Source organism: Atractosteus spatula, chromosome 21 (genome assembly GCF_055471065.1).
Source record: "Atractosteus spatula isolate fAtrSpa1 chromosome 21, fAtrSpa1.hap1, whole genome shotgun sequence".
In the NCBI taxonomy this organism is placed as follows: domain Eukaryota; kingdom Metazoa; phylum Chordata; class Actinopteri; order Semionotiformes; family Lepisosteidae; genus Atractosteus; species Atractosteus spatula.
In genome coordinates, this window is record NC_142726.1 from 2,600,994 (window position 1) to 2,628,606 (window position 27,613).

Genomic DNA, 27,613 nt, shown 5'->3' on the forward strand with positions numbered 1-27,613 from the left:
CACCACTGTAGCACAGCACACCTGTTGAGAAATATTGTTTAAATGAGCCGTTCTGCTCATTTCAAAAGCTAATTAATCTTGCAAATACGATTCTATAGATCTCCACAATAAAATTAAGACCACATTTGTTTAATGGAATTCTACTTTTATCTAAAAATAAGGTATGTATCTTGTGCAATTATACAATGCCCACACAGTCTCCTGAAATAACAGTGCCACATCAGCGGAAAGATTTCAATTAGAAAAAGATCCAGAAATCTGAGCTCTCTTCAAGTTCCTTGATCATAAGCACTTATTTCGTATTGGATTCTCTGAAACCATCCGACTGAGGTGCAAACTTCAGAGAAGCGGGGACATACTTTCCCATCCAGGTGGCGTAACTTTCAGGCAGTTTGGGGACGAACAGGATGGACTTCCCACTGTCAACATCAATTGCCCCATAGCAGTCTGGCTCTGTCACGCCAAAGGTCCAGTGGAAGAAAGACTCCTGCAGAGCAGAAATAAAACAGTCAGCCTATTCGCACCAAGAAGCCTCACATTTTTGATCGTCTCTGTGTGATGAGTCCCACCTCCACATGTTTTTTAGGTCATGCTCCGTTAGTTTAGATTCTCTGTTAGCTTGGATCTGACGAAGGAGAGGACAGATGTGCCCCTAACAGAAACTGTCAGGCTGTAGCTCGGTTGTAGAAGAGTCGATCCCCAACGACAGCTTTTTTGGTCCATTAAGATATAACAGGGGCTGCCAACTGGTCCTGTAGAGCCACAAGCATGGCAAGACACCCTCAGACCAGAAATCTGTAAAGACCTGGAACACAAGTGAGTTCTGAACAATTTAGTAAGTGAATTGGTCTGCCTGTTTCCAAGTTAATTTAAATGAACTCAGAAACAGGCAGCAGTGGAGCCTGAGAGCAGGGACACTGGGTTCATTTCAGATGATGTCAGTTGAACAAACCAACCGCTTCGGCGCTCAAAACAAAACTGTTTCACCTCTAGCGAATTTGTGGGTGACCCATAAAACTACCCAGACTGTGGCTCTTGAGGACCAGGGGCAACAAACCCCAACACAGAGTCTAGTACAATAACATTGCTCTAATGAAGAAAAGAGTGGCAGCACCATCCTGTCATTAAACAACCTATTAAAAAGGTTTCAGCACAGTGGGTGGAGTGAAGAAGGTTAATGAGACGCCTGTGAACAAGCACCATGCACTCAGGAACTACAGGGGCACCAAGCGAGATGTGGTCTCATGCAGGGTGGAAAAAAAAACTTGTTACTGGAACTGGTTTTGAAATCTGAATATACAGTACAGCGCCTTGCAAAAGTATTCAGGCCTTTGCTCAGTTTTTGCATTTTGTTGCTTTAAAGCTTGCATTCATGACACTTTGAAGCAGCAATATGTTATATACTGTACACAACTCGGCACATTCAAAGCAAAAAAAAGCAACCAGAAAGAAGGACAAACAATAACGACAGAACGCTGAAAAAGCCATGATTGCATAAGTACTAAAACACTTTGAGGCGGCAGAAATGACTTTAGGTGCACAAAACGACATTAATGAGGCACAGATTTGTTGAGTGGCCTCTGTGTGCAATGAAAACACCTGTCACTGTGAGGTCCCTTGGTCATGTGGTGAATTCCAAGCAGAAACTCAGCCATGAAGACTGTTAAAGTAGGTCAGGGATAAAGTCACTGAAGTGCACAACATCCTGGTCACTCCTTAGAGCCGCCATGTATGGCGGAGTGGAATATCCATCTCAAATACCAGCACATCACCCAGGAAGTACCATCCTTACAGTCAAGCATGGGGCAGACAGCACCCAGCTATGGGGAGGCTTCTTCTCAGCAGAGACGGGGAAATCCAGTAGGATTTAAGGAAAACTAGATGGAAAAGGTAGGGTAAATACTAGAAGAAAACCTGTTTCAGTCCTGCTGATGAATTCAGACTAGGGAGAAAATTCACCTTTCAGCAGGACAATGACCCAAAGTACAAGGCCAAACATACACTGGGGGGGCTTAGGAGTAGGAAAGAGAATGTCATTGAGTGACCCTGTCAAAGTCCGGATATGAATCCTCCTGAGAATCTGTGGAAAAGCTTGAAACTGAAACCCCCTAGCAATCTGGGAGTTTCATCAAATGTGCTAAAAACACAGGCAAAAATCACACAATGACAGTGCGCGAAGTTGGTAGAGACTAACTCAGAAAGAAGTTGTAATTTTTGCCAAAAGTGCTTACATCAAAAACTGAGTTCATAGGTGTGTATGCAATCAACGTATTTCATTTTTTTCTTCTTATTTTTTGTTGGCTTTTGCTGCAACGTATCTTACCTGTAGAATTCTTCAGTTGGAGCATTCGGGTTTTGTATAAAATCTGAACTTTAAGAGAATGTGAATGCAACATTTCGTAACTTTACACAACAGGAAGGCTCTTAATACGTTTGCAAGGCACCATATAGAGGAACACCAGCCACTTCAGAAATGGCTCCAGGGCGCGAGTCAGGGAAGGAGAGCTTGCTTGTTAATTTCATGTTAAATATGAAGGTTGCGCATCTGAGAAAAAACATTCCCCCCCCCCCAGCTAAAAAAAGACGCTTATTCAAAGCTGCTGTGCATTATTCAGTTTCACTTTACTTATCGAGCCTCCAAAGCATTCCCCAGCCACAGCCATTACAGGCTGATAAAAGATACTTCTCCCTGTCTTTTGAAGTCTCTCTCTCCTGCAGCATCACCCACCGGCCAGAGTGATGGATCGTTAGAAGACCGTTAAGCTCAGTCTCGGGGGAAAGACGCTTACAGGGTGGGGGTAGGTGGGCTTGTACGAAGAGGGCTAAATACCCTCTTGTGCAAACACTGCTTCATCCCTTATCAGCCCCCTGTCAAATTACATTTAATCTGAGCAGAGGCCAAGAATGTATAGATTTATCTCTAACAGTAAATATTTTATGAGAGATTAAGCACCAAGGGAAATCGTGCAAATTTTTATTCTGAGGGAATATTATTCCTAGACAATGCAAGTGTTTGCATTCTTTCTCTTGCCAGCCTATTCTCCCAGCTGTGGAAGGACTCGTGATCAATGACTTCCGCACCCAGGGAAATTCTGCACCCAGGAAAAAAGACCTTTGACCCTATATGGCAGCACAAGCCATTCCAGGTTTTACTAAATAAAAACCCTGCCAGGCTAAATCTTATTGAACCTAATTTATTTAAGGATGGATTTAGCCATTTCTATCTTATGCACTCCGCCCTGAGTGGGTGTATAAAGCGTGCGTTGTAGACGAAGCTAACATCTCATGAGTTTCCAGGTCTGTTTCCAGGAGAAACAAAGAAACACGTTGTGGAGCTGCACACAAGTCAGTAGGAAAGACTGGTCAAGCATGAGAGCTAAACTCCAGCCAGTTCAGTTTCTTCTGTATTTCGGTGACTAATCCCTGAAGCTAGTGTTACACTGCAGCCCACCCACATTTTACAAGTAAGGACCAGCATCTTAAACAGAAGGCAAACTGGAAACTGTCACCATGCGATCTCAAACACCTAGGCCACTCCATGCACAAAATGATGAAAAAAGCCAAGCAACCTTAACAAACCTTTGTTTTTTGTCTTTTGTGTGAGAAGTATAGTGCAGATACTGTACCAGGAACAAAAATTTAATCTTTATAGAGATGGAAAGATACCAACGTTATCCGTTGATTATGTGAGCCCATATACAAAACAGGAAAGAAGAATGTTTTGAAATGAGAATTGTCTATTTTATACCAACTTCTTTCAGTGGTATAATCCTTCAGTAATTAAAAATGGCTGCTGCACTACAAATTAGATGAAAGTTTTTTCAGCAGCTTTTCTTTAGAGGGAGTTCAGCAACACAATGCAGTTTTTATCCTAAAGAATCATTTCCTGAAGCACTTTCCATACAGAAGGGGCTCTCGTCACACACCACTGAAGTACAACCCCCACCTACCCTCTCTGCACCAGCAGCCCCACTGCACAGCAGATCAGGAGGAAAAGGGTGAAATCACATCGCTAACTGAATTACACAAGCTCAAAGCTGAATTTAGCCACTCCTGGTGTCATGAACACTGCCAAGGGCTCTTTTAGTGTCCTAGTGTAGCAGATCTGCGACTTTAACATTCAGTCATTTGTGACTTGAGATTCAGGCCGGTCGACAGCAGAGCAGGAAGAAATTGAGCTGAAGCTCGTTAACGTCAACTTTCAAATTAGCAGCACAGCAGAGTCGGGCAGAGACAACGAACCCAGCGAGAGAGAGAGCCCCTCCCAGCCCCCTGCCTGAGCACCCACTACCCAGCACACGCAGCTCAGTGCCGTCTTGTTTTTATATTATAACGAACACCCCCAGCTGTGTCTGTGCAGACTGGAAATGACCTTACAGGCTCTCTGACAGCTTTATTGCCCGTTTCATTACAGTGCAGCATGATAATCACAGAGGCAGAGAGAGAAAACACTCGCTGGATGCAGAGAAGGGACTCATGCTGCTTATTTTAGATTACTGTTTTTGAGACTGCTGTTGCTTCTTTAAGTTGATCAATGTAATTTAAATTAATTTAGAGCCAATTAGTACTACATAATACTGTATAGGATACAATTATCATATAAGGGAGGGTTACTTATGTCTTTTCGCCATATAAACTATATACTCTGGCACATTAAGCGAAAATATAGGAATAGACTTGAATTTGGCTATATGTGATAGTGTTCTGCACCGAACCCTTGCAGTGGTCCAGACCCTGCTGTATTCTGGACCATGAATTATCTTATCAGCCAGCAGCCATATCACCCTGCAACTCACAACTGGCAGGTTGTTTCTGGAAGAGGTGTTAGTGGGGCCAGCAGGGGGCGCTCACCCTGCGGTCTGCGTGGGTCCTTATGCCCCAGTATAGTGCTGTGGACACTATACTGTAAAAAGGTACCGTCCTTCAGATGAGACATAAAAACTGAGGTCCTGACTCTCTGTGGCCATTAAAAATCCCAGGGCATTTCTCGAAAAGAGTAGGGGTGTAACCCCGGCGTCCTGGCCAAATTTCCCATTTCCCATTTCCCTTGCCAATCATGGCCTCCTAATAATCCTCATCTATGAATTGGCTTCATTATTCTGCTCTCCTCACCACTGATAGCTGATGTGCAGGGAGTATTCTGGCGCACTATGGCTGCCGTCGCATCATCCAGGTGGGGCTACACACTGGTTGGGGTGGAGGGGATCCCCATTACCTGGAAAGCACTTTGAGTGGAGTGTCCAGAAAAGTGCTATACAAGTGTAAGGAATTATCATCAACTCAGGAATACCACCACCTATAGAACAGTGACTGTAGAAACCACACATGGATGCTTGTTACAGTTTCTGGTCCAGAGGTGTGAGCCAAAACACCTCTTGCAGCAGAAAGTGGGATTTCTTAAGAGGTCTCCCATCCCATTACTAACCAGGCCCAGCCTTGCTTAGCTACTGATATCTGCTGAGATTAGAAGACACCACTGTTGCTGTTATTGCACATGCCGTGAGCAATCAGTTTGGTTTAGTACTCCATCCTGTTTACTCCAAATGTTTTAGCAAAGAAAAAGTACTTGCTTTCAATAATTTCTACATTTACATTTATTTTGCAGTATTTTAAAAATTCATCTCCTTCCAAAATGAAAGAAAAAACAGGAACATAAAAATGTCCCATGAGGTCAGTTTTATCATAGAGGGGACTCTTTTAACAATATATTTGATTTTTGCAGAGAGTGCTCTTTGTCGTCTAAAAACTGAACATAAAAGTGCAGCTTGATTCCTGCTAGCATTAGTATTGCTGGAATTAAATGTTACCATTCAGCTTGGCTTCAAAAAGGCAGAAATTGGGCTGTGTTTGTCAGCCTAATTTCATTTAATTTACACTACTGTTAATACAGCGCTGTAAAGTATCAATTATGCCCAATGCAAAATATAATTTTCAACAATACCCGTAAAAACCCCCAGCAGTGAATGAATCAGCTGGTTCATCACCTCTTTTCTTACACAGCATTAAGAAACAAACAAAGGAGCTCTTTTTAAATGCAAGGACAGGATTGTGCTCTCAGCTCGAAAGTGCTCGCCAATTAAAGACAGGGAATCAAAAAAAATAACTTGATGTGTGCAAATGGAGAGAACTTCTTATTACTGCCTGAAAAGAGTGATTTGACAGGTACAATGAGTTTATCACGCAAGGCATGCATTTATTGAATTGTTTCGCTTCTCTGAGTTTTGAATTGATAGATAATTATACTTTTCATTCAAAATGCAGTCGCTCTTGACATGAATGTCAAGCATGGGTTCTGTGCTTCCAAGTAACGAAGAGTAATTCTGGGGTTCAGTCAACTGACGCTTCCGAGATCCTGATGTGTGTCTGTAAAACTTAAACAAGTAAAAACAGTTCCTAAAATGCTGTAAGAACAGGGGACAGTGCATTATCATGGTGCGTGCGGCGGTGCTGCCTCCCAGCTCTTGGGTCCTGGTGTTATTCTGGACCGGGGTGCCTGCTGTGTGGAGTCCGCAGTCTGGAGTCTGTGTGGTTTTTGCCCACAGTCCAAAGGCTTGCTATCTAACTGTGTCTTAAGAAGATATGCAGATCCAAGGTGCAAAGTCACACTGCACCCTTGTGCCAGCTGGGTTAAACTTTGGCTCTTTCTGAGCCTCCAAGGAAAAAGCACTTATGAAAACAGATGGATATAGGAACAGGTATATGCTTCTGTCAGCAAAAATTCTTCACAGTGTCTGCTAACACTATCGTGCGACCACAGCAGCCATGCCCACCTACCTGCCTTTATAACCAAATCACAAGTTACACATTGTTGGGGAAAAAGAACAAGAGGCCACACAGCCTTTCGAAAACTAGGAGTTAAACATTATAGAAACAAAGACTGCACTTGAAAGCTAAACAAGGTTTGTCCAACAAACTTTGATCCAAAGCAGGCTTTAACCGAAAGATAAAAAATGATACCCCCATAAAAACCTTTGTCAGGATTATTCTCTAATATTCTGTCACCAGCACATTTTAACATTTTATGGCCTGACTTGTTGTTTTGTGTAACAAAGGTAAGACATGCTGCCATACTGTAGGCCACTATTCACATCTGGCTCTGTGGGGGAACTCTGACCAGCGAGCAGCTTGAGTTTGTAGACTATAAGAGATTAAGATAAGATAACTAAAGATAAGGCAAGAGACTAACACCTCTGCTCACTGAAAATCTTCCTTTATCCCTCACAAATTCAGAATTCATAGACGTTTTCGACTGGCCAGTCTTTCAAGTCCAGAGCAGCCACAGAGGGTACAGATTTTTTTATATTGCAGCACTGGGACCTCAGGTTCAATTCCCGGGGAGTTGTTCCCCCCATGTTTATGTGGGTTTCTCCCGGGGTGCTCCGGTTTCCTCCCACCATCGACAGACATGCTGGTGGGTTAATTGGCCCTCCGGGAAAACCGGCCCAGGAGCGAGCGTGCGTCTGTGTGCGCCCTGCGACGGACTGGTGTCCCAACCAGGGTGTACCCCGCAACGGACTGGTGTCCCATCCAGGGTGTACCCCGCGACGGACTGGTGTCCCATCCAGGGTGTACCCCGCCTTGTGGCCACTGCTTGCTGGGATAAACTCCAGCTTCCCCGCGATCCCCAAATGCAAAGAAGTGATTAGGAAACGGAGGGCTGCTGTCCTGGCTCCCTCTCCGTCACACTGCCGTTACCTGGCGAAAGAGCAGGTCCGTGTCGGTGCAGTGCTTCCGGGTCTGCTCCCCGCCCTGCAGCACGACCACCGACTTCCTGGCCACCTCGGACTTGGCCCTCAGCCGTTCACACAGTCGGCGGCGGTTCTCGGCGAACAGGGCCATGGAGACCCGTAGGGTGTCATTCCCCAGCCAGTACACGGGCCTGCGGAGAGAGGAGAGGAGAGGAACAGGAGCTAGCCTCTTCCCACACTGCCGTCCGGAAAGCACGCGGCTAACGAGATCGATCCTGAACGGGTTGGGCATCTCCCAGCTGTCTATGTGTTCCCCGTTCAAGACAGGCCATCGTGGGCTTCCTCTGCGCCATTCCTGCTGGCTCTGAGCAGCCCTCTTGCTTCTTACTGCTCAGGGCGGTCAGTAAGAGGCCAACACTAGGGCGAGCTACGAGAGAAGGAAATGACTACACCCAAGAGTTTTCATTGTATGTATATTGTCTTATCTAGCTATTCATCACTACCTTTTCAATAATAACTGGGCAGAGACAATCATGTATTGAACAGTTATTTCACTGCTGCCTCATCGAGATATAGTGCTTTCAGACTGATTAAAAAATAATGGCTCTTCCACTGAACCAACACCATTATTTGACTTCATGGGGACACAGAAAAACCTTACTTTAATGGACGCTCAAGACGTCCCTTTTCTTCCCCACAGAAACGCTAATGGTTGTATCAAAATGTACGCTTATTCGGAGTGCTGACCCCCGCGAATGAAATAAAAAGAGAAAAGTACGAGCATTGACAGCGCGTTATGACAGAAAAGGGTTGCCAGGTCTCCAGCTACAGAGTTCTGACAATTTCATCATCCACCTGGCCCATAATAAGGAACACGGCTGCACGGGATCCATTAGCGACAGCAGAAAGAAAACATTTCAGTATCAATTGCATCTAACTCCTTTAAAGTGGTTATATTTTCTCTCAATTCTACCTGCTTTTCAGTCAACGGAAAGGCTGTTCCTGTCTGAAAGCCCCTGTCATGTGCAGGCTGCTTTGTCTCTTGATTTTTGAAGTGTTTTAAAAGGAGGCCACGTGAACAACAGGGGCACTTAGACAGGAGAGGAACAAATCTAACGTGAATGTGGATTTCCTTAATAAAACCCCGACCTTCCATGTAAAGCACCTACCTACACATCTTACCACTAGGTGTTGTGTCTGTGAAACTAACCCAAGGAGAAATGTGTAAAAAGGAAGTATTCCTGCTTTAAAAGCTGTGGTTTCGTTTCTTTATTTTTCAGGGCTTTGCAATAGACAGCTCCCTCCTGGTGGGGGGAGGGGGGGGGGGCAGTGGTCATGTGCTTGCTCTGTGGCTCTGGGACTGGGCTGGACTTAGCATGACTCACTACAAGGAAAATGGCTTTCCGACAACACACGGCAGAAGCCACATCTGGCTTCGGGGTTTTTAAACCATTTCCCACGCCTAACCCAGTATGGCACGGATGCTGAATCGAAATCCAGGATTCAAAAGACTGGTGAAGTACTGTGCACCCTCGTTAAGATCCACATGCTCCCCTTACATGAATAAGAACACAAGAATGGATACGAATGAGAGGAGACCATCAGGCCCATTCAGCCTGTTAATTAGTTAATTAGTTGGTAGTTCATTAGGAGACCAGCACAATCGTGAAGCATACAGGGGATTGCATAACCACACAGACCAAATGAAAAAGAAAGATAACTTGCACAGCAGTCTAACTCTTTGAGTCCAAAGCAGTCTCTTCCTTTAGAAAAGGCCGTATGGGAAGGTACTGGATGAAGAGCTGTTACCCTTGGAACATAAGGACGCTTACAAATGAGAGGCCATGTGGTAGTTGGGAGGTAACAGACTCAAAGATCTCATCCAGCCATTTCTTCACAGTAACCAGGGTAGCCTCTTCAACAACATGGCTGGGTAGCTTGTTCCACACTCCCACGACCAAAGCCTTTGCTTATAATCTTAACCATCTTCACATCTATGCAGGTCCTACTTGAGTTTTCTGGTGTGTGTGTCAGTGTTCAAGAAAAACACCAGAGTGGTCAGTGTGCCCTGCTTCTTCTGTGTTGCCTCTAGTTACAGATAGCTTTCCATCAACAGCTCTGGATTAATAGCACTGTGGATTGAAACCATGACCTCTATCTGCTTGGGGCAGGGCTGTGTGTCTGATGAACTGTATGGGCTAGACAGCATAACATTTGGTTTCAGGATGTTTTTTTTATCTAAGCATTGTGAATCTTTTCAGGTTTTTGCTGCAAAGGTTAATTGAGAGAAATAAGAAATGCACCTACAGTACGTCAACAATGAAGCTTGGTCTTGAATCTCTACGTTGTGCAAGCAATCAAGGATTTAAAAAAAATCCTCTGGGCAAGGTCCAAATATAAAAAACAATCTTGGTCTATAGCCCTAAGTGAGGCTTTTGCTACAAAGAAAACAACGGATTTGAAATCAAATCCACTGCTGCCTCTTTCTTTTTCATATACATAAGACTAAACGGACTTGCAGACCTTCCTGTGTTAAGAATGCTTTTCATCCACATCTACACATCTATTTTTTGATGAGTGAGACATTCACTCACTCCTTGATTGCCTCGAAATTGAAACCATTGTACAGTACCTTATCGTCATTATCTTTGTATTGCGCAAACCACAGGCTGAATCCAAATGCAAGGTACAATGAAACAACTTCTTCAGTCATATGAAAGCAAAAGTGATATGAAAATATAGCTCTAAGTGTCATTCTTTATTTTTAATAGCGTGGATAATAAAGTCAATCGCCTTTTCTCACACCGTGTACCGTAACCGTGGTAGTTTGTAAAGTCCGAATAAATAAAACTATGCATTACTGAAATACTCAAGTAAGAAACTCTTTGCGATTGTGACTTTTTGACTTCGGCGATGTTGGTTTTACACGGGGTTGTGGACAATACGACACTGTCTAAATAAGACAGAAGTGATGAGCAGGCTTCATTTCAGAAGCCACAAAAATCTCATTTTGTACCGTTAAACGGGCGAAGGCAATGTTGGTGTTTCGAGTGGGTTACCTATCAAGCCTCATCTACCGTACTGCGCTTGCACAATCATACCTTAGCTGTAGTTAGTAACGCAATGAGAAGTTCCAGTTTTGCGTAGCTCCCTGTATAGGGGCGTCTGCTAAGCAAACCGAAATAATAATATAACACCCAAAACAGAAACAGAATTCCGCAAGCAGCGCTTCAGTGACCAAATAAAACGTCCCAAACGATTTTAACGATGGCATAGCATTTAAAAAAATCGATTGACTGTAAACAGTACAACCAAATAATAAAAAAAATGAAATAACCTTTATGAATTAAAATACTATCGTAACAGTACACACACCACGTAAGCACTTTAAGTTTAAGAGTCATGTCTAAGTTGAAGCCTCAGGAACCGACTTCCACGCTGTCTGCAGGGACAAGTTTGACACTTTTGCAGTCGAGCATCTGGGTAATGTTATCTCTTGGCTGTATATTAGGTTATGACTACTGCTGCACCCTTCACAATCCTAAAACGAAAAACAGCTCTTGATATATTATTAAAATGATGCCTGAACCCTCAGGTTTGTCCTAACGCGCTAGACGCGAGTGCAGATGAATACATCACTCCGCCAGTGTCTGCAACACAAAAATAATCGCTGCTAGTTCCCGACACTCTGGTTTTGAAAACCATTAAATATGGATAAAAATGAATCGCAGAAACAATTATTCGCCCGTGACAGCTACGTACAGTTCAGTAAGCGTTAAGTTAAATGCCCCCCCCTATAAACTTAAAAAATGCATTCTGGTCATTTTCAGATAAAGCTAAGGGATAAAACACTCTTTTCGACAACAAATATCATTCTATTAGTGTAAATGTAACAGAAAACTGAGATAAGCTAGGCGGTTAGTGTATGCAATCTGTCGTGAAAATCTAGCTACTCCTTTTCTGTTGGGTTAATTCGCACCTTTAATTAAAAACTAAGATACCGATACACCGTGAGTACCCTAGCTTCAGACCTAAAAGTCCAATAACCTTAAATTATTTACTAGTGTTTAATTGGATACACTGTCAGCCATAGCAACACAAATTCATTGTAAAGAGCGGATACGTTTGCCATTGCCTTTACTACTAACATTATCGAGGCCTTTTTCCATGATAAATGGAATCTATAAAATTTGTATTTGTTGCAGCTGTGCGTTGTTAAATAACTACAACAAATGCAAAACCCGTTTTTGTCATCTAAAATAATACTTTAAAAATACAACGCGTACAAAAACATGCAACTTACTCCTGCCGCGTAGCCATGTTGATAGACTTTGCTTGTCATGTGACTGGTCACTTGATTTTTCTTATCAGCTGACGTGTTTGCAGAGTGCGAGATTGATTAGAAAGCGCTGATGATTGAAATTCGTGTTTTTCAAAGCTTGGTTATCTAATATGCACAGTTTAAAACATCGTAAAACATCGTATATGTGTATATCACCCTACATTATTCCTTAGAATTAAAAACTAGGAGAATTATAGCATTCTAGATGCGTTGAAAAATACATTTTCAGATCATTGTAATATATGTTCTGAAAAAAGGTAATGAAAGTCCATTTAGATCTTTAAATATCGCAGCGTTTAAACTGAGTACATGGATACATACGATGTTCATAAATTGTTCTTTCAACAACCTATTGAGTTTGAAGGTTTGCTTTTCCTTAAAACGTTTGAAGTTTATTTTCATTTGTGTTCCATTACATTGTGCTTAAACCCGACGCTGATTTGATATAGAGGTGCACAATAAAGTCATAAAATAAGGACCGGATAATTGCAATGCTACAACACTATTAAGCCCTTAATAGTTCAGCTGTGGCATCACATGAATACTAACTTTCCATAAAAATAATGGAGGTGTCTTAAAAGGTAATAAAATTCCTTTTAAAGCTACCATATCTTCAGATTGTGTGGGGCCCCCAATCCTGATGTATTGCCATTAGGATGCTTTCACATTGAATTTTGATGTCTATAAATACATGCATAAGCAGGAATATAGAGGAATATTTCCTTGTGGTTTTATGTCACATTAATAGCAACTTCATCCATTAGTGTATTTCTTCCTTCAAAAATGAAATATTGTAAATGGTACTTAAATGTTTAATGGGATACTTTGTGGTAAAAGCTAATAAAATGTATGGCAAATGTTAGAGAGGTATGGACAGCCATGAGAAAGCTGTGGCAGGGTAAAGGCATGGAAATCTCTCACCAGCAGTAAGGTTACCTGTCGCTGCGTTCATGAGCATTCCTGGGATTTCAGGGATTAGCATGTGAAATGAAATACTGCGGTTTGACATGTTTGATTGATTCTTCTTTAATGTCAGAAGCGGAGAAGAGTTTTATGTCTTAAGCACAAAACGCCAATCAGTATGACAACAGCATTCCTTTAGAACAGGGATTCTTCAATCCTGACTCCAGATCCCTGCTTAAAGGTCATTTGGGGAGTTTACTTGGAAAAGTGCAGTTATTTATTAGCTTCTATCAATTCTATTTTATCAAGCTCTTAAACAAGTTCCAGAGACAAATTGAACAGTACAGTCATAAAAGAACTGTGTGTAGTTGTGTAAAAAAGACCAATCACATGGCTGACCTAGTCCAGAGGTACAGATTGTATTCTTCCTCTTTTGGACTACTTTATTTGCTTAGTACCCAATAATATAGTAGATTCAAAATGCACAAAAACAAGTGACTAAACCTTAATGCCCTGTTTTCCTTCACTCAGCCAAAATGCGCAGGATATATTCAGACATTGCACCTTGGAATATCAAAGGTGAGATCCCTTCATTGTGAAAAACATTACAGAGGAGGAGCACACAACAGTCCCTCGATAATGAGCACTCCCTATTTGCGGAAAGACAGTGGTGTCAAAGTCAATACCCTGTCTTCTAATGTACTTTATTATTAAATGATTTGAATAAAGTTGTTGATTAACTGGAATTAATTTAAAATCTCCCTCCAGGCTTCAAAATGTTTTCTACATACTCTGCCTTGAATTGTGAACATCTTTGAAATCAGTCCCTGAAAAAAAGAACACTAAATGTGGGTAATTAAGCAAATAATTAAATCAAATATGTACTAGCGGAGACTAATGTGAATGAAATCTAGAGGAACTGCATGTCTTGAAGAGTGGAAACGTGACACCCCAGCTTTAGGGTAAATCATGCATTACTACATCAGAGTTAGTAGAAAGCAGATCTACTTTCAATCTAACAAGTAAATTGTTAAGTCTGTATGCAAAATACACATTGTGCCACACAAAATGTGTAGCAACAGCCGGAACTGTTACTTTAATATTTGCTGTTGTGCTGCTTCTGAAAATATATAACTTTAGGACAAACATGCAACTGCTCTATATTTTTTCTTCCTTGGACTCGTTGTCATAAACCTTCAGAGGAATGTTTTGCGTGTGCTTTGTGAATCTTGTGTTCATGATTTGAAATCAGAACAGGGTAAGGAAATTCCTGAATACCCGCCAGAGTACAGTAGTTCCCAGGATATACCTTTCAGGAGCTGGACACCGTCAGAAAGTAGGTCAGCATGAAAGAGATTTATCTTGTGGCTGTGGCAGTGGCAGATGTACTGGACTGGTTCACATGAGCACGTCTTCCATGCAGCCTCACAGGGTTAGTCAGAGTGGGAAAACCACACACTCTGCACTGGATTGCAGAACACGCTGCAACAGCTATGTCCCCGCAGAGAAAGAAGGGTGTGAAGAAGGGTGTGATGCCCACGGGACTGTACCTGGTACTCTTTTCCTAAGCTGCCGCTACTGTATGCCAGCAGAGGAATTCAAGCCCCAGGAAATAGTTTTGAAACAGATGCCTCACGTTTCTTTAAAACCAGATGAGTGGAGAGCACGCAAGGTTTATTTTTAATTCTCATGAAAGTAACCTGACTCTGTATCAGCGTAGATGCTTTTAGTCCATGCAGTTTGCTTCATTGCAAATTGTAGAAATAAAACAATCAATAGGCACTCAGTACATGTGAGAGTGGCATGGGAGCGTATTTAATTTTTTCAGCTGCATCTTTCAGTTTCACGATAGCTTTTGTAATTTTTGTAAATACGTTGCACTTCAGATCTGTTTTCTTCATCTAACTGTATATAAAACAACATACAGTTGTTTTTTTAAGGCCTACAACCCCATTGTTTTCCATTTTCTTGGTAGACAGATGTTAATACCACCTTCTCAGGCCACGGGCTGTCTCAGCTGCCTACAACCCATCACCTAGTTAGGAAGTAATTGGTCACTGAAGTGAAAAATGTCACAGCATACGAATAACTAAAGCAACAGGCAGTCAATCAGAAAATTACTCAATTACTACATCATAAATTTGTTTGATAAAAGGTGTCTCCAGTAACTGAATAACACCACTGTACACATACTGCTGGTGTCCTTGTCATGTTCATGATTTACTCTGTTGGCAACAAAATATTGTTTTTCTCATTTACCTTCTACATAAAATAGATTTGAAAGCTTGTTCTTTGTTTTACGTATGACACAAACATCTAAAACAATCACATTCCTGTATCCTTTACTTTTTCCATTAGCTAAGAACCCTGCAGGACTGAAAAAAGCTTTGCCCATCTGACTAATGAAGATGAAAATTGATTTAGTTTTAATGATTATTTTTGCTACAGATACTATTCTGTAACACTATAGCCTTCCTACTATTCTAGATATTTTGTGTGTCCTATTTCCTAGCCTTTAGCAGCAACAAAATAAACTGTGCAGCACCTGAACATCAATCACTTTTAAAATAGACCCAAGTGTCGACATTATGTAATCGGTTTGTTATTGCACATGGAAAATGATGACAGAGCACCTGCTTCTTTGCCGAAAATATGCTAGAAATCTTTTTTGTTTCCATTTAATTTGCAAAATCCATCTAAACTAAGAAGGGTTTTTTAAAATAATAAAATGAATACAAAAATGTCCATGAAATGATGAAAATGAAGAGTTTTGAAACAAAGGCTCTTTTTAAAAAAACAATGAATGTTGCAAATATAAACCCTTTCAACAGCCAAGAGTTACTATAGAGTACTTGTTGATTAATTAACATATGTGTGTCTGGTTCGTCCATTATAGTAGAACGTATTCAAAAACCTGATAAAGATTCATAATCATGCCATACATCACACCATCACTTCAGACTTAGGGTAGGACCAGGGTGTAAATATAACTGCAAAGCAGGAAAATTCAGGGCTGAGAAACAGGAGATACCTCTGTACTTCTGACGGGTTGTGGGTATATGGACCCACATTGTGTAGATGATCCTGCTGGACTCCAAGAGTTGATTCAAGAATTATTGTGGAATTGTATACATGGGCAGCACTATTTTCCGCCACACGTTTCTTTAAAAAAGTCTTCAACGTTCAATGACATTTTTTATCTCCTATTTTCGTATTCTCTCTTATATTCTTCTTATCTGTCACTCATCATCCCCGTTTCTTCATTTAGGTCAGGGGACCAACACACCCGCTGGCTCTTGTTCAATCTGACCTGTCAGAACCCTGAAGTGATTTAATAATAACATTTATTTAAACTTGTTCAATTTTAGATGTCCAAGTTCTGAGTAGAAATAAAATCACAAAGTTTCTAATCAGGAAAATACACCTGATTAGAAAGAGGCAGAGCCAGTAAACACCATCACTCAGAGCATGAACTGAGCCGTGTGGCAGTGGTGGTCAAGGGCTACCACTGTCTGCTGGTTTGTATTTCAGCTGAGCTGACTGATGCCTGCAGTAGATCCACAGTTGTGCTTGTGTGCACTTTTAATGAACTTGTTCCCACACACAAAAACTTTCAACCAGTTTCTGGGCTACCCACCTACACTCATTCAAGTGTGTGGAACGTAAGCAATTGGATGTCTGAAGAAATCAGCCGCAGCAGCTGGCTGATGGGAGAGTTTGAGCTGTGGTCATTGGACATTGGATTTTAACAAGCTACTGTAAGTCACCCTGGATAAGTCAGTCTGCTAAGGAAATCAATAATAATATTACCAAATTGGAGACAACTGGCCACTCCAAATATAAAAAAGGAAATAATGACATTGTAAATGTCACAGTTGTTAATGTTCTTGTCTGCTGCAAACTTAATAAGGTCTTGGAATGTCATCGATGTTGATTCCTGAGGATATTTGAATGACTTTTTCAAACAGTTAGATGAGCAACAGGAGTCTGGTGGCTCCTGTTTGCACAGTACCTTTCAAAGTGCATGTTAAGATATTTTCACGTTGGATGATCGTATAGTAGCACCAGCTATACTGTAGATCTCTCAGAACAAGTGATGTCAAAAGAAATTAAGCAATGCAAACCTTGCTACATTCTGGTTTAAAGGCTTCTATAATGGACAGGGCCAGTGTGAGGAACATCATAATCTCGCATGTAGCTGTGGTTTTTCTGCTTATTTTCATGTTACATTATTTATGTGTAACTGGTATTTTTCTCCCTTTAAAACACTTCCATCAATATTTTAAAAATTCCTGCCTTTCTCTTGGTTTATGACGAACATTTCCCCAATAAATAATAAAAGCTTTATCCTCTGAAGCATCACTCCAACAGATACTGTACATTTTCTCCTTACAAACATGCTATGATTCTTAACACAGACAAGCCAATGATATTAATGCTACCACCTCTACCACATGAGTCTCTGAACCCCTAGTACACTCATATACTTTGAAATTTTTTTTATATGGCACCCATCCTAAGGAATATTTGAACTGTTATACTGTATTTGTACTTGATTTTTGTCTGGTGAAGGACTGGTGTCCCATCCAGGGTGTACTTGCTGGGATAAGCTCTGGGTTCCCCTGCCTTGGATAAAACAGTTAGAAAATGAATGGAGAGATATTTGTACTTCTTTCATTTACTTAACCTGATTTTTTTCGGGTTGAAGAAGAACAGTTAAATATATTGAGGCAGGGTATGCTGGTACTATTTAAATAATAAAACACAATTTGCTAATAAATAATATAGTAATCCAGAGCACTTTGCAAAAGTGACCCTCTAAAGAGAAACAAAATTAAAATCATGTAGGAGGCACAAGAATGTGTGGTACACAACTAGATATACAGTACAGTATGTGTGCAACTCTAGGTGAGTGGTCACCCAGAGTGCTTTACAAGGGCTGTCAAAAACAGTGGTGGGTGAGTAGGGTACAGTAGGTGTCATGTAAAACTAGGAATAACTCTCTACATACAGGTTAGGCAGGGTGAGTGGGAAGGTTAGATACCTAAAATCTTTAATTTTTCCAAACCAAAACCAGAGTTGTACTGCAATATAACCATATACTTTATCTGAGAGAATTGTTCTCTCAAAACTGCTCCTTCAAATCTTATTGTGTTGGCTTGGTGTTTAGAGTGCAGATGACATTACTTGTTGATTGCTGGAATCAAGTCCCTTAGAGACTGGCATTTTTTAATAAAAGCATGCCGCTCCTTTGACTTTAATTGCATGAAAACGGTCATAAAACCTGCAAATTTTTTTCGGGTTGGCTTGGCATTTTATTGGGTTTGTGATTTCCCCGACTGAGACAGAAAGATGTAATAAACATTCGGAAGGCTACCCAAGAGAACTTTTGACACGAATTTCATTACCTGTTGTTCTCCATGTGGTAATGAAGCAGGAAGAAGCCTTCTTTAAAAAGTTCTTTCTGTTACTGTTGTTCTTTCTTGCATCAGAGCATTCGGTTCAACACAAGCAGTGACAGCTGGTTTTTAATTTCCAGTCTTTGCACTTTACGTTGCTTTTGGCTAAAGCAAAGTGGATAAAAGCCAAGTTGCATGATGTTCAGTATAGCCCAAAGTGAATTACAGATCCCTGACTACAGTAAGTGTTAACTCTAGCCTTGATGCTGTAATCTAAGAACTAGAGTCCTTGGCAAAAACAAAACGGGGGTTAAAATGTATATACAATCTTTAATTTAGGTGATTTCTGCATTGCTGCAGCAGTCCAGAGACAGCTCCGTTTTCTGTTGTTTTTTTAAAATAATGAATTAACTAAAACAATTATTTCCTCAATCTAGGTAATGTAAAGTGGCATTTCTCAAGTTTGTAAAAAGATTTAAAGAAAGGTAGGAAAAATCATGGACCATTGCCCTCAAAGAGCAGAAGCCTGCAATGTGTGACTATCCTCACAATGAAATTACAAAGTAATTATCCCATGAGAATAGAAGCTCCAACTGTTCTTTCTGAGGATAAAAGCTCAAACTAGTCTTTCTGAGAATAGAAGCTCTAACTATTTTACAGTTTTTAGGGAGGATACAGTCTGCAGTATGATACACTACCTTTAAGGAGGGTTCTAACTTGGAGGTGTTCACTCATAATCCCCAGTTGGTAGTTTCACACCTGTCTCCCAACTCTCTGTTTCTAAGAGTATAATATCCATTGCAGTTACAGTTCCATTAACTGATGCTTCTGTTGAAAAACGGCTTCTTTAGTTTCAGGATCTCACGACTGGGTTTACGTGTATTCTGCATTGTGCACATTCTGTGGCAATACTAGCAGTATTCTGTATCGAATGAGTTAAAGATCTACATAACTTTGGCAAATGGACATTTTAAAAGTCAACAAAAGTTTGCTTGCAGTTGTGGACATACAGTATTTGATGTCTAGTCTACAGATCCAATTTTAGTGTCTCGAGATGCCCCCCCATTTTTTAATTCTCCTGTTAAGTCAATTTAGTCATACATACAGTACTGGCTGAATGCCCGAGGCTTGGCACTTTCCATGGGCTAATGTCTCTGTTTAGCTTCCTACTCACAAAACTGATATTCCAGCCTAGCTGATAGCTAGTAAAATGGAGGTAATAGATACAGTGTGTGCCTTGACCAGATTCTTTGTCACTTTTTTCTGCTTTGCTTGCAGAACTGCAAAGCTTCTTTAGAGAAAAGAGTTTTCAAATGAAAACTATAAAAGCTGCTGATACAAAACCTGAGAGTATGGGCTGTACAGTGCTTCTCGATGGGGGTTGGGGGTTGGGGAGATCAATTTCTTTAACAAAAGGAGAATGTGTAGCCTTTTCTTCTCTCGTCTCCCACCTACACGCTCACAGCAAAACAGCATGATAAAGTGCTGGGCTTTTTCGTAGCTGTAATTGAGTTGCACTGTAGCTATTTGTGTTTTACACAGCGTCTGATTAATTTATATACCAGAAAGGCTTTAATCAGTTAATTAACTCTGGTGATGGAAATAGATCATAGAAACAACATAAATCTGTGCTGCTAAGTGTTGCTAAATGGCTCTAACATTGCCTCTGAACCATTCTTGGCAACTTAATTCTAATTTACACCACTTTCCTGATCTATTAACCACATTGGAGTTAATTTTCCAGCTAATGACAGTGTTAAATATTGGCAAACGGAGCCTTCTTTGTTACCCTAACCTCTGGAAAACCTAATCAAGAAAAGCAGAAAAGTGAAATCTCACCGCTTTCATGAGTGAAATTAAGCTAACGGGGGGGGGGGGGGAAAGATACTTGTCGAAAGGGGGGAAGAAATCGTGCATTTTTAAAATAATTTTATAGTACCGTAGTTGGTATCATTGAATTGCACAAAAATATTAAATAAATGTGGAGGAATTTCGGAAGCTGTGTGTGTTAGTGTTATAGAGGTTGAGAGCATTTATAAAAGGTAATTTTTGGATTTATTTTCACCCATCCTCTTGCAAAATTGTGATGAATGAAATGGTCGTTTACACAAATACTTCATATTGGTCACACTTTAGGTTGTATACATAGGAATTTAATAAACCCATTGATGATCAATTACCTATAAACTGAGGTTTTGTAGAATGTTAATAAGAAATATGTATGTTTCTCAGTATAGATACACAGTAGTGTTTACTATAACCCTGACTTAATCATAATCCTAAACTCGTCACTACTAAATTTCTACAGATGCTACTGTATATTGATGTTGTAGGAAACCTAAACTGATATCAAATTGATTATTAAAAGAATATTTTTTAATATAACATAGTCCAAAGCATGTACAATATCCCTCTGATTCAGCCAAATCATAAATGGTTATAATATTATCAACCAACTAACGTGCAAATGTGTGATCAGAAGCGATTTCGATCAGGAAGGTTTCCTTGAAAACAGGGCTGGCGGTGTGTCTGGAGCTGACACCAGCCCTGGGTGCAGTATTTATAAATAAACCTGAAGGGATTCAAGCTTTATTATCATAATTGTCACCTGCTGGTTTAATTTTAGTAATCGGTTAGCGATAACAGAAAGTAAGCAGCCTGTATTTGTAGCACAGCCTGTTGCCCTGATGGTATGTATCTCTAAGTTACTTAAATATCTTATTTAGTGAACCTTTCACCCTGATGTAACAGTAATTTTCTTTCCTCACATACAGTACTTCCTCCTAAGCAGTTTGGAGAAGTCTGTTACAAACATTTAAAGTGCAACAAAAACGTTTTGCAGAAGCCACTCAAAACATTGCACATTATGTTCTCATGAGAAATGTACAAACATGAATACATGGTTGTTACAGGATGAGTTGTGCCCCTTATTCTTGGCTTAATGAAAAAGAGCTATGGGCCCATCGTGCCAGGTTAGTGCTGGGAATGCAGGGATCATTAGAGAATTGTTTCTTGCATAATGTATTCGCGTCTGTCAAAAACAAAAGGCCTATAATTACATGTTCAAGGATTGTGACTGAAACTGATCTCTTCGTAGGGTTTGTCAGAATGCAACCGGTTTTTATTTCAAAGTAACTTTTTTTCGAGTGCATGAGCCATTGAAACAAGCTTTTTTTGATGGGGGCTGCTATTGGAATGAAGAAATCCTTTGCTTGTTCTGGGGCAAGGCAGCTGTAAAAGTGATGCGAGAGATCGGTGAGAATATGTGTGCTGCAGTGGCACTGCCTCCTCACACTGAGCCACCTGAGACCCTCATAGTGTGGAAACCGTCACAATTGAATCGCATTGACTTTGAAATACAAGGTGGACCACTTTGATGTTGATGTATAAGGCAGGTTGAAATGTTCAATTTTCTTATGCTCAGTGCTAAGATAACAAATTTACTTCCCAAGCATGAGTGATTGTTTTGGACTCTGGGGAATGTGTTATGATTTAATAATAAAATGACTATTTTTCTCTTCAGCTAGACCTTCATCAGTTGAAGAGCTGAAGTGCACCCATCTTATCCATTGTTAAAGTTACTGCCTGTAGCCATGATTGATAAACTGCGTCTTTAACCAGAGTTAGACAACAGTCTGCTGTTTAAGGTGTGCTCATCTCTTACACGAGCACATGGTCATGATAACTCAAGTCTTTGCTGATACCAACTGCTAGGATTTCTTTTAGACATCAAAGCCTGACCCACTAATAATTATTGTGGATTTGACCAGGACATGAATCCGCAAACTTGGTTAAATGGCAGGAACGAGAAATTTAAATATGCAATTGGTAGAACAATTAAATACCTTAAGTTGTTTTTTAAAAAGTGAAGCACGACAGTGCAGACTACTATTTTCGCACTTTTTTAAGTGCTTTAAGAAGGGACTTTGGCACCTGGTGTTATTTGAACAGCTTGCTAGAGAGGGATAAGATTTGTATTTGTAAGTGTTTGTTTTCCCCATGGTTGCGTGGGTCTCCTCTGGGTTCTCTGGTTTCCTCCCACAGTCCAGAGACATACTGGGAGGTTAATTGGCCTCTGGGAGAATTGGCCCTGGTGTGAGGTTGTGTTTGTGTGCCCTGTGATGTACTGTATCCTGTCTTGTCCGATTGCCTGCTGGGATGTGTTCTGGCTTCCCCACAACCCTGTACTGGATAAAGTGGTTAAAAGTGGATGGATGGACAGCAAGGATGATCTGAGCCAAAAAGCAGATCCCAGCTGAGTGGAGACACCAGATTTATGACAATTTATAGGGCTGGAATATGTCTGAATCAGATTACCAGGTTTGTGAGTCCAATACTGTTCTTAAAAAGACAGACTGCAGAAGAGGGGGATAGCTTCATAGCAGAGGGGCAAGAGAGCAGCAAGGAATACAGAAGAGAATGTGTTTCAGTGCTGCAAACAGTCACTTGTATCCTTCATTGCCAAATTCATACTGTTCAAGAAGTGAACGCAGAAGGAACTCAGTTTAAAGTAGCTGAGCTTTATTTTCCATATTTGTGAGCATATTTTCTTTAATATTTAAAATTAAAACTATCCTTGCCTGCAGATGCATTCTTATACAGTGACAAAGGCCTTTCTCCTTTTAGAATGAGTTTAGAATGTGATCTTACCAATAATTGATTATTTTAGGAAAACAGTCTCATTTTCCCAGATGAAGATTTCTGTGTCAACTTATGAGTATATTCAGGGTGTCAATGTTGATACAGTTTTAGTGTATCAACTCAACAGTTTTAGTGTGTTATGTTGGAAGTGGTGTTTTGGATTCTAAAATTTTGTACATTGTCTGTAAATATTAGTTTGTTTTTCCATTTTGTGTGTTTAGTTTTTTCTAATTCCCAATTCATTTTTGTCTTTTAAGGTTTTTCCTGTTACTCAAGCCTTAGACTGTGAGCATGTTTTATTTTTTATTTACTTATATAGAGTGTAATTGCTTTCAGGAAACTTCTTTTATACTATTGAAGATTCTGTTTATGCAATATTTTCATATACTTTCCTTTTCCATCTTGTAATGGTGCATGACACTTGCTTTATGCATTATTGCATTTCAATTCAAAGACCAGTTTGAAAACCCTCTGTAATCTAGAATAATGGGGTCAGGTAGAAACCATATCCATGGCACAAAGGAGCCAGTCTGTCTGATTTCAGCTGTGGTTAAAATATAACATTAGCAACTGGCTACAGAAGTGGATATCACTGTCTTCAGATTACATTATAGCATCTCTTACTTTGTTAGCTGTTTTTAGTTTAGCTTTTTTCTCAGAACAACCTCGAGCTAACTGATCTCCATTGCTTTAGCAAAGTATTTCCATTCGGTTTCAAAAAGAAATATACAAATTGCAGGACATGCTGGTTTATTTAACCCCCAACACATTCCCACACTTCTGGACTTGCCCAGAACGTGGGCTCACTGTAAAACAAAGCAGGATCCGCCAAGCGATTCGAATAGACGTAAACAATCATACCTAACTACAGAGGGGGGTGGAGACTGGTTCTGTAAAAGTGTCCCACTTGAGAGACTTATCAAAAAAAACATAAAAATAAAAAATGTGGACTAATTCCTTTCATTCCCTGGAGCCATTTAATGTTCCCATCTGCTAAGAAGGAATGAATTTAACTTGGTGTACACTCTCTGGGAGTTATAGCCCACCCAGGAAAGTAAGCAGGATTACAAACTCTCTCTGACAGCACTCGGTGCTTGACATGCAATTGTGAGTGCTGGACAGGCAATTTGTGTATGAGATCATGAATATACTGTATATTCTACTTAAATCAGAAAGAGCAGGTACTGTACGTTGTCTTGGCAAAAGGACTGAAACAATCACCTGTAAACAGCTGTCTGTTCATTGATTTCAGGAAATAAACCATGAAATGGGAAAAAAACGATATTTCAGTTGCAGTACAATTTATATGCCTCCTGAATGACATTCGGATTAAAAAGCTGATTGTAATGCACAGGTTTGGCCATTGATGATGCAAGCTATGTTCTAAAGCATCCTGGCTAACTTAAAAACCTCCATTCAGTGACATCATTGAGATAAGGCTGTTGTTGCATTTTGCATTAGTTAAATAATTGAATTAAGCCTTGCGCAAAGGATAGATTAATCTTTTGGTAAACCTTTGCCAGAAAATGAGTCCATAATTGATTTTCAAGTGATCTCTCTTCACAGCAGCATAGCAAGTATATACAGTACCTATAATAATTGTGATTCATATTCTTTAAGTGTTGAAGATATACTATACATACTGGAGATCGTTTTGCAAATAGACCATAGGAAAAACTGGTGCTGGCTCAAGTGTTTTCTTAATGTTGCATTTTTTATTTATACCTTTTCTCCAAGCCTACTGTATGGTAGCTGTTACACTGTCATAGTTGTTCTTATAGCTTTCAAGATACCTGGTGAGGCTGAGTAGATAACACCTCACATCTTTCTGTATCTCTTTTATCTTGATGTAATTCACTTTGATCATTCATAAAAAGTGCTGCTCACAACATATACCCATCTTTCACTGAATTGTCTCTGAATTCCAAGCTCCTACATCAATAACTACATCGACAGACTCACATTTAAAGACCGCTATTGTTTTCCATTTTTTTCTTATAGTAGAATAAGATATACATTGGAAAACACTGCAGATGGAATCCTTCAAAGTGCTGAAGAGTTTCATCCATTCATCTGTGACTCTTCAGAGAAACGTTTTAATTACTCAGAAGAAAGAAATAAGAAATAGGAAACCACTCATTTGTTTTGTATTCCAGCAAACGCGATAGGTCTAATCCCATCCTGCGCCACCTCACTGCAGCTGGGATGAGGGAGCGGTGGCCTGGCGCAGTCGCCCTGGCGCGGGCCATCCTCTTGCGTTCCCTCTGGGGCGTTCAGCCGCAGAACTCAGCCGGTTCAGTCCACATGACGGCCACCGCCAGCGCGCTGCTCAGGCCGAGACCTTTCACCAAAGTGTTTTCATCCGGAACACCCAGATACTAAGCAGAACTAAGAATTTTCCCTGTTTGTTGATAATTACAAATTTGCAGATTCGCTGGAAAAAAAAACCCCACACAAAATCGTATCTTTTTGCTGAATCTGTAAGGGGAGACTGGAATTAATTTCGTTGTTACATTCCTACCCAACTGGTTTGCGTAAAGCACAGAACATGGTGTGGGTACAGAGCACGACAGATTTTTAAAGAGTAAGAAAGAAACCTTTGCAAATGGTTTTATAAAGCATGGATGAATCACTCACTATAATGCTGAAGAAGACAGACATTTTTGATACCCATTCAGTTTTTGAATATTTTCTGCTGTTCTCAGTGAAAACAAATACCCAGCTAGGTCACACTGACTACGCTCTGTCACCTTGGAAGGACATTCTTTGCTTTGGCTCTGCCAGGCCTTTGAATTGACACAGCAGACAGTGGCAAGGTTGCATAACAGAAAATAATACATACTGTATAAATTACTTGTGGTAGATCTGCAGAACGTTGCAGATTTAAACGTTGTGTTCTCTGGCCCAAAATAACCTATTTTAAATATACTGTAAGCTTTTATTGTAATTAACACTTCTAAAACACATGCTAATGGGTACAACCTCTGCACATCTTTGACAAGATGGGAAACAACCTTTGTCTGAAATGTCTCGTATGGCGATGTGTATACTTAATGGACAAGTTTAAGATGGTGTAGCTGGGTTTTTTGAGGAGGGAAATGAAGTCTCCCAGAATTCATCCCAATCAGGACTGCCAACCTCCATGTCTAGGTCGCTAAGTTGCATAAAGGTAGCTGGGAAGTAAAAGGAGACCAGGTCCCTTACAGTAACTGTTGAAACAATTGGAGCAGCCACAGGGTCTGTGACACATAAATTAGGGACATCCAAGTATATTACTAAGAGCACAAACTGGTCTTGCAGGGTTGGTAGGGAATGTTCTGAGGACCACAGAGTAGGAAGGAGTTTTTCCAAACAGGTTAAAAGTGATAACTTTTCAAAGTTGACTTTCCTTCAAATTACCATACTATTGTAGAAGAAAACATCGTGGGGCCTAACTGGTTTAATTAAAGAATTCAACACGAAGACCTCAATCAAACGTCTAGGTCGCTAAGTTGCATAAAGGTAGCTGGGAAAGTAAAAGGAGACCAGGTCCCTTACAGTAACTGTTGAAACAATTGGAGCAGCCACAGGGTCTGTGACACATAAATTAGGGACATCCAAGTATATTACTAAGAGCACAAACTGGTCTTGCAGGGTTGGTAGGGAATGTTCTGAGGACCACAGAGTAGGAAGGAGTTTTTCCAAAACAGGTTAAAGGTGATAACTTTTCAAAGTTGACTTTCCTTCAAATTACCATACTATTGTAGAAGAAAATATCGTGGGGCCTAACTGGTTTAATTAAAGAATTCAACACGAAGACCTCAATCAAACGTCCAGCCTGAGTTGACCCTTGTCCCCTTCCCCTCTCTGGTCATTTTACAAAGATGTGTGCAGTTTATACCGACAAAGAAATAAACAAGACAGGACTCCATTCAGAAAGGTGTTTGATATTTTCAGACTGGCAATAACAATAGTTATTGTACAATGTGGTAGTATAAAACTATTAATGCAAATCTGAGTTTATTTATTGCTTGTTTTGGGTAACTTTTATATGATAGTTTGGAACATCATATCTATGTAAATACCTTCCTAGAAGAATAATAGTAAAATTACTCTTATTACCCTCATATAACATTTCTACAGGTTTCTGAATAGAGCTCTGCTTCATGTCTTTCTGAGCATAATACAGTAACATCACAGAAATGTGAATAAAAGTATCTGGTATAGCAGCAATCAATCCATAATAAAGATAACATCACGACCTTCCATTAATTTTTAATCAAAGTATATTTAAATTAATCTGGCACTCTATTAGCACAGTGGTTGTCTTCATTTTTAGAGATTACTGTTCATATACAGTTTCCATTGCTTTTTATTAAGGAACTAAATAAGGAACTAACAAGAGTGCCCAAAGCTCTTGTTCCATAAACCTTAACTGCTCAACACAGCCTTGTTGGAAAGCTTGCACAAAAGGCACAATCTGAACAAGTTATTACACTGTACTGCACATCTCGATTTCTTTTATTTGGACACTGTTATTTGTCTGGTTATCTTCCTACTGATACAAATCCTAGACTCTCTTTTAGAACAAATGATTGAATCCCCAACTTGCAGTATGCATGCTAAGACATTTCAGCTATCCCAGAGCACAGAGAAAAATC

At 40.2% G+C, this 27,613-nt stretch overlaps 1 protein-coding gene across 1 annotated transcript in view; it reads right to left on the reverse strand.

Annotated features, from left to right (window-relative positions):
- pepd (peptidase D) overlaps positions 1-12,052 on the reverse strand; it is a 116,685-nt gene extending 104,633 nt beyond the window's left edge. The window contains exons 1-3 of the mRNA XM_088938593.1: positions 11,992-12,052; positions 7,696-7,879; positions 360-487 (exon numbers count right to left, since the gene is read on the reverse strand). Coding sequence (XP_088794719.1) covers positions 360-487; positions 7,696-7,879; positions 11,992-12,008 — 329 coding nt within the window. The 5' untranslated portion in view covers positions 12,009-12,052. The remainder of the gene's footprint in view (positions 1-359; positions 488-7,695; positions 7,880-11,991) is intronic.
- Positions 12,053-27,613: the final 15,561 nt, after the last annotated feature.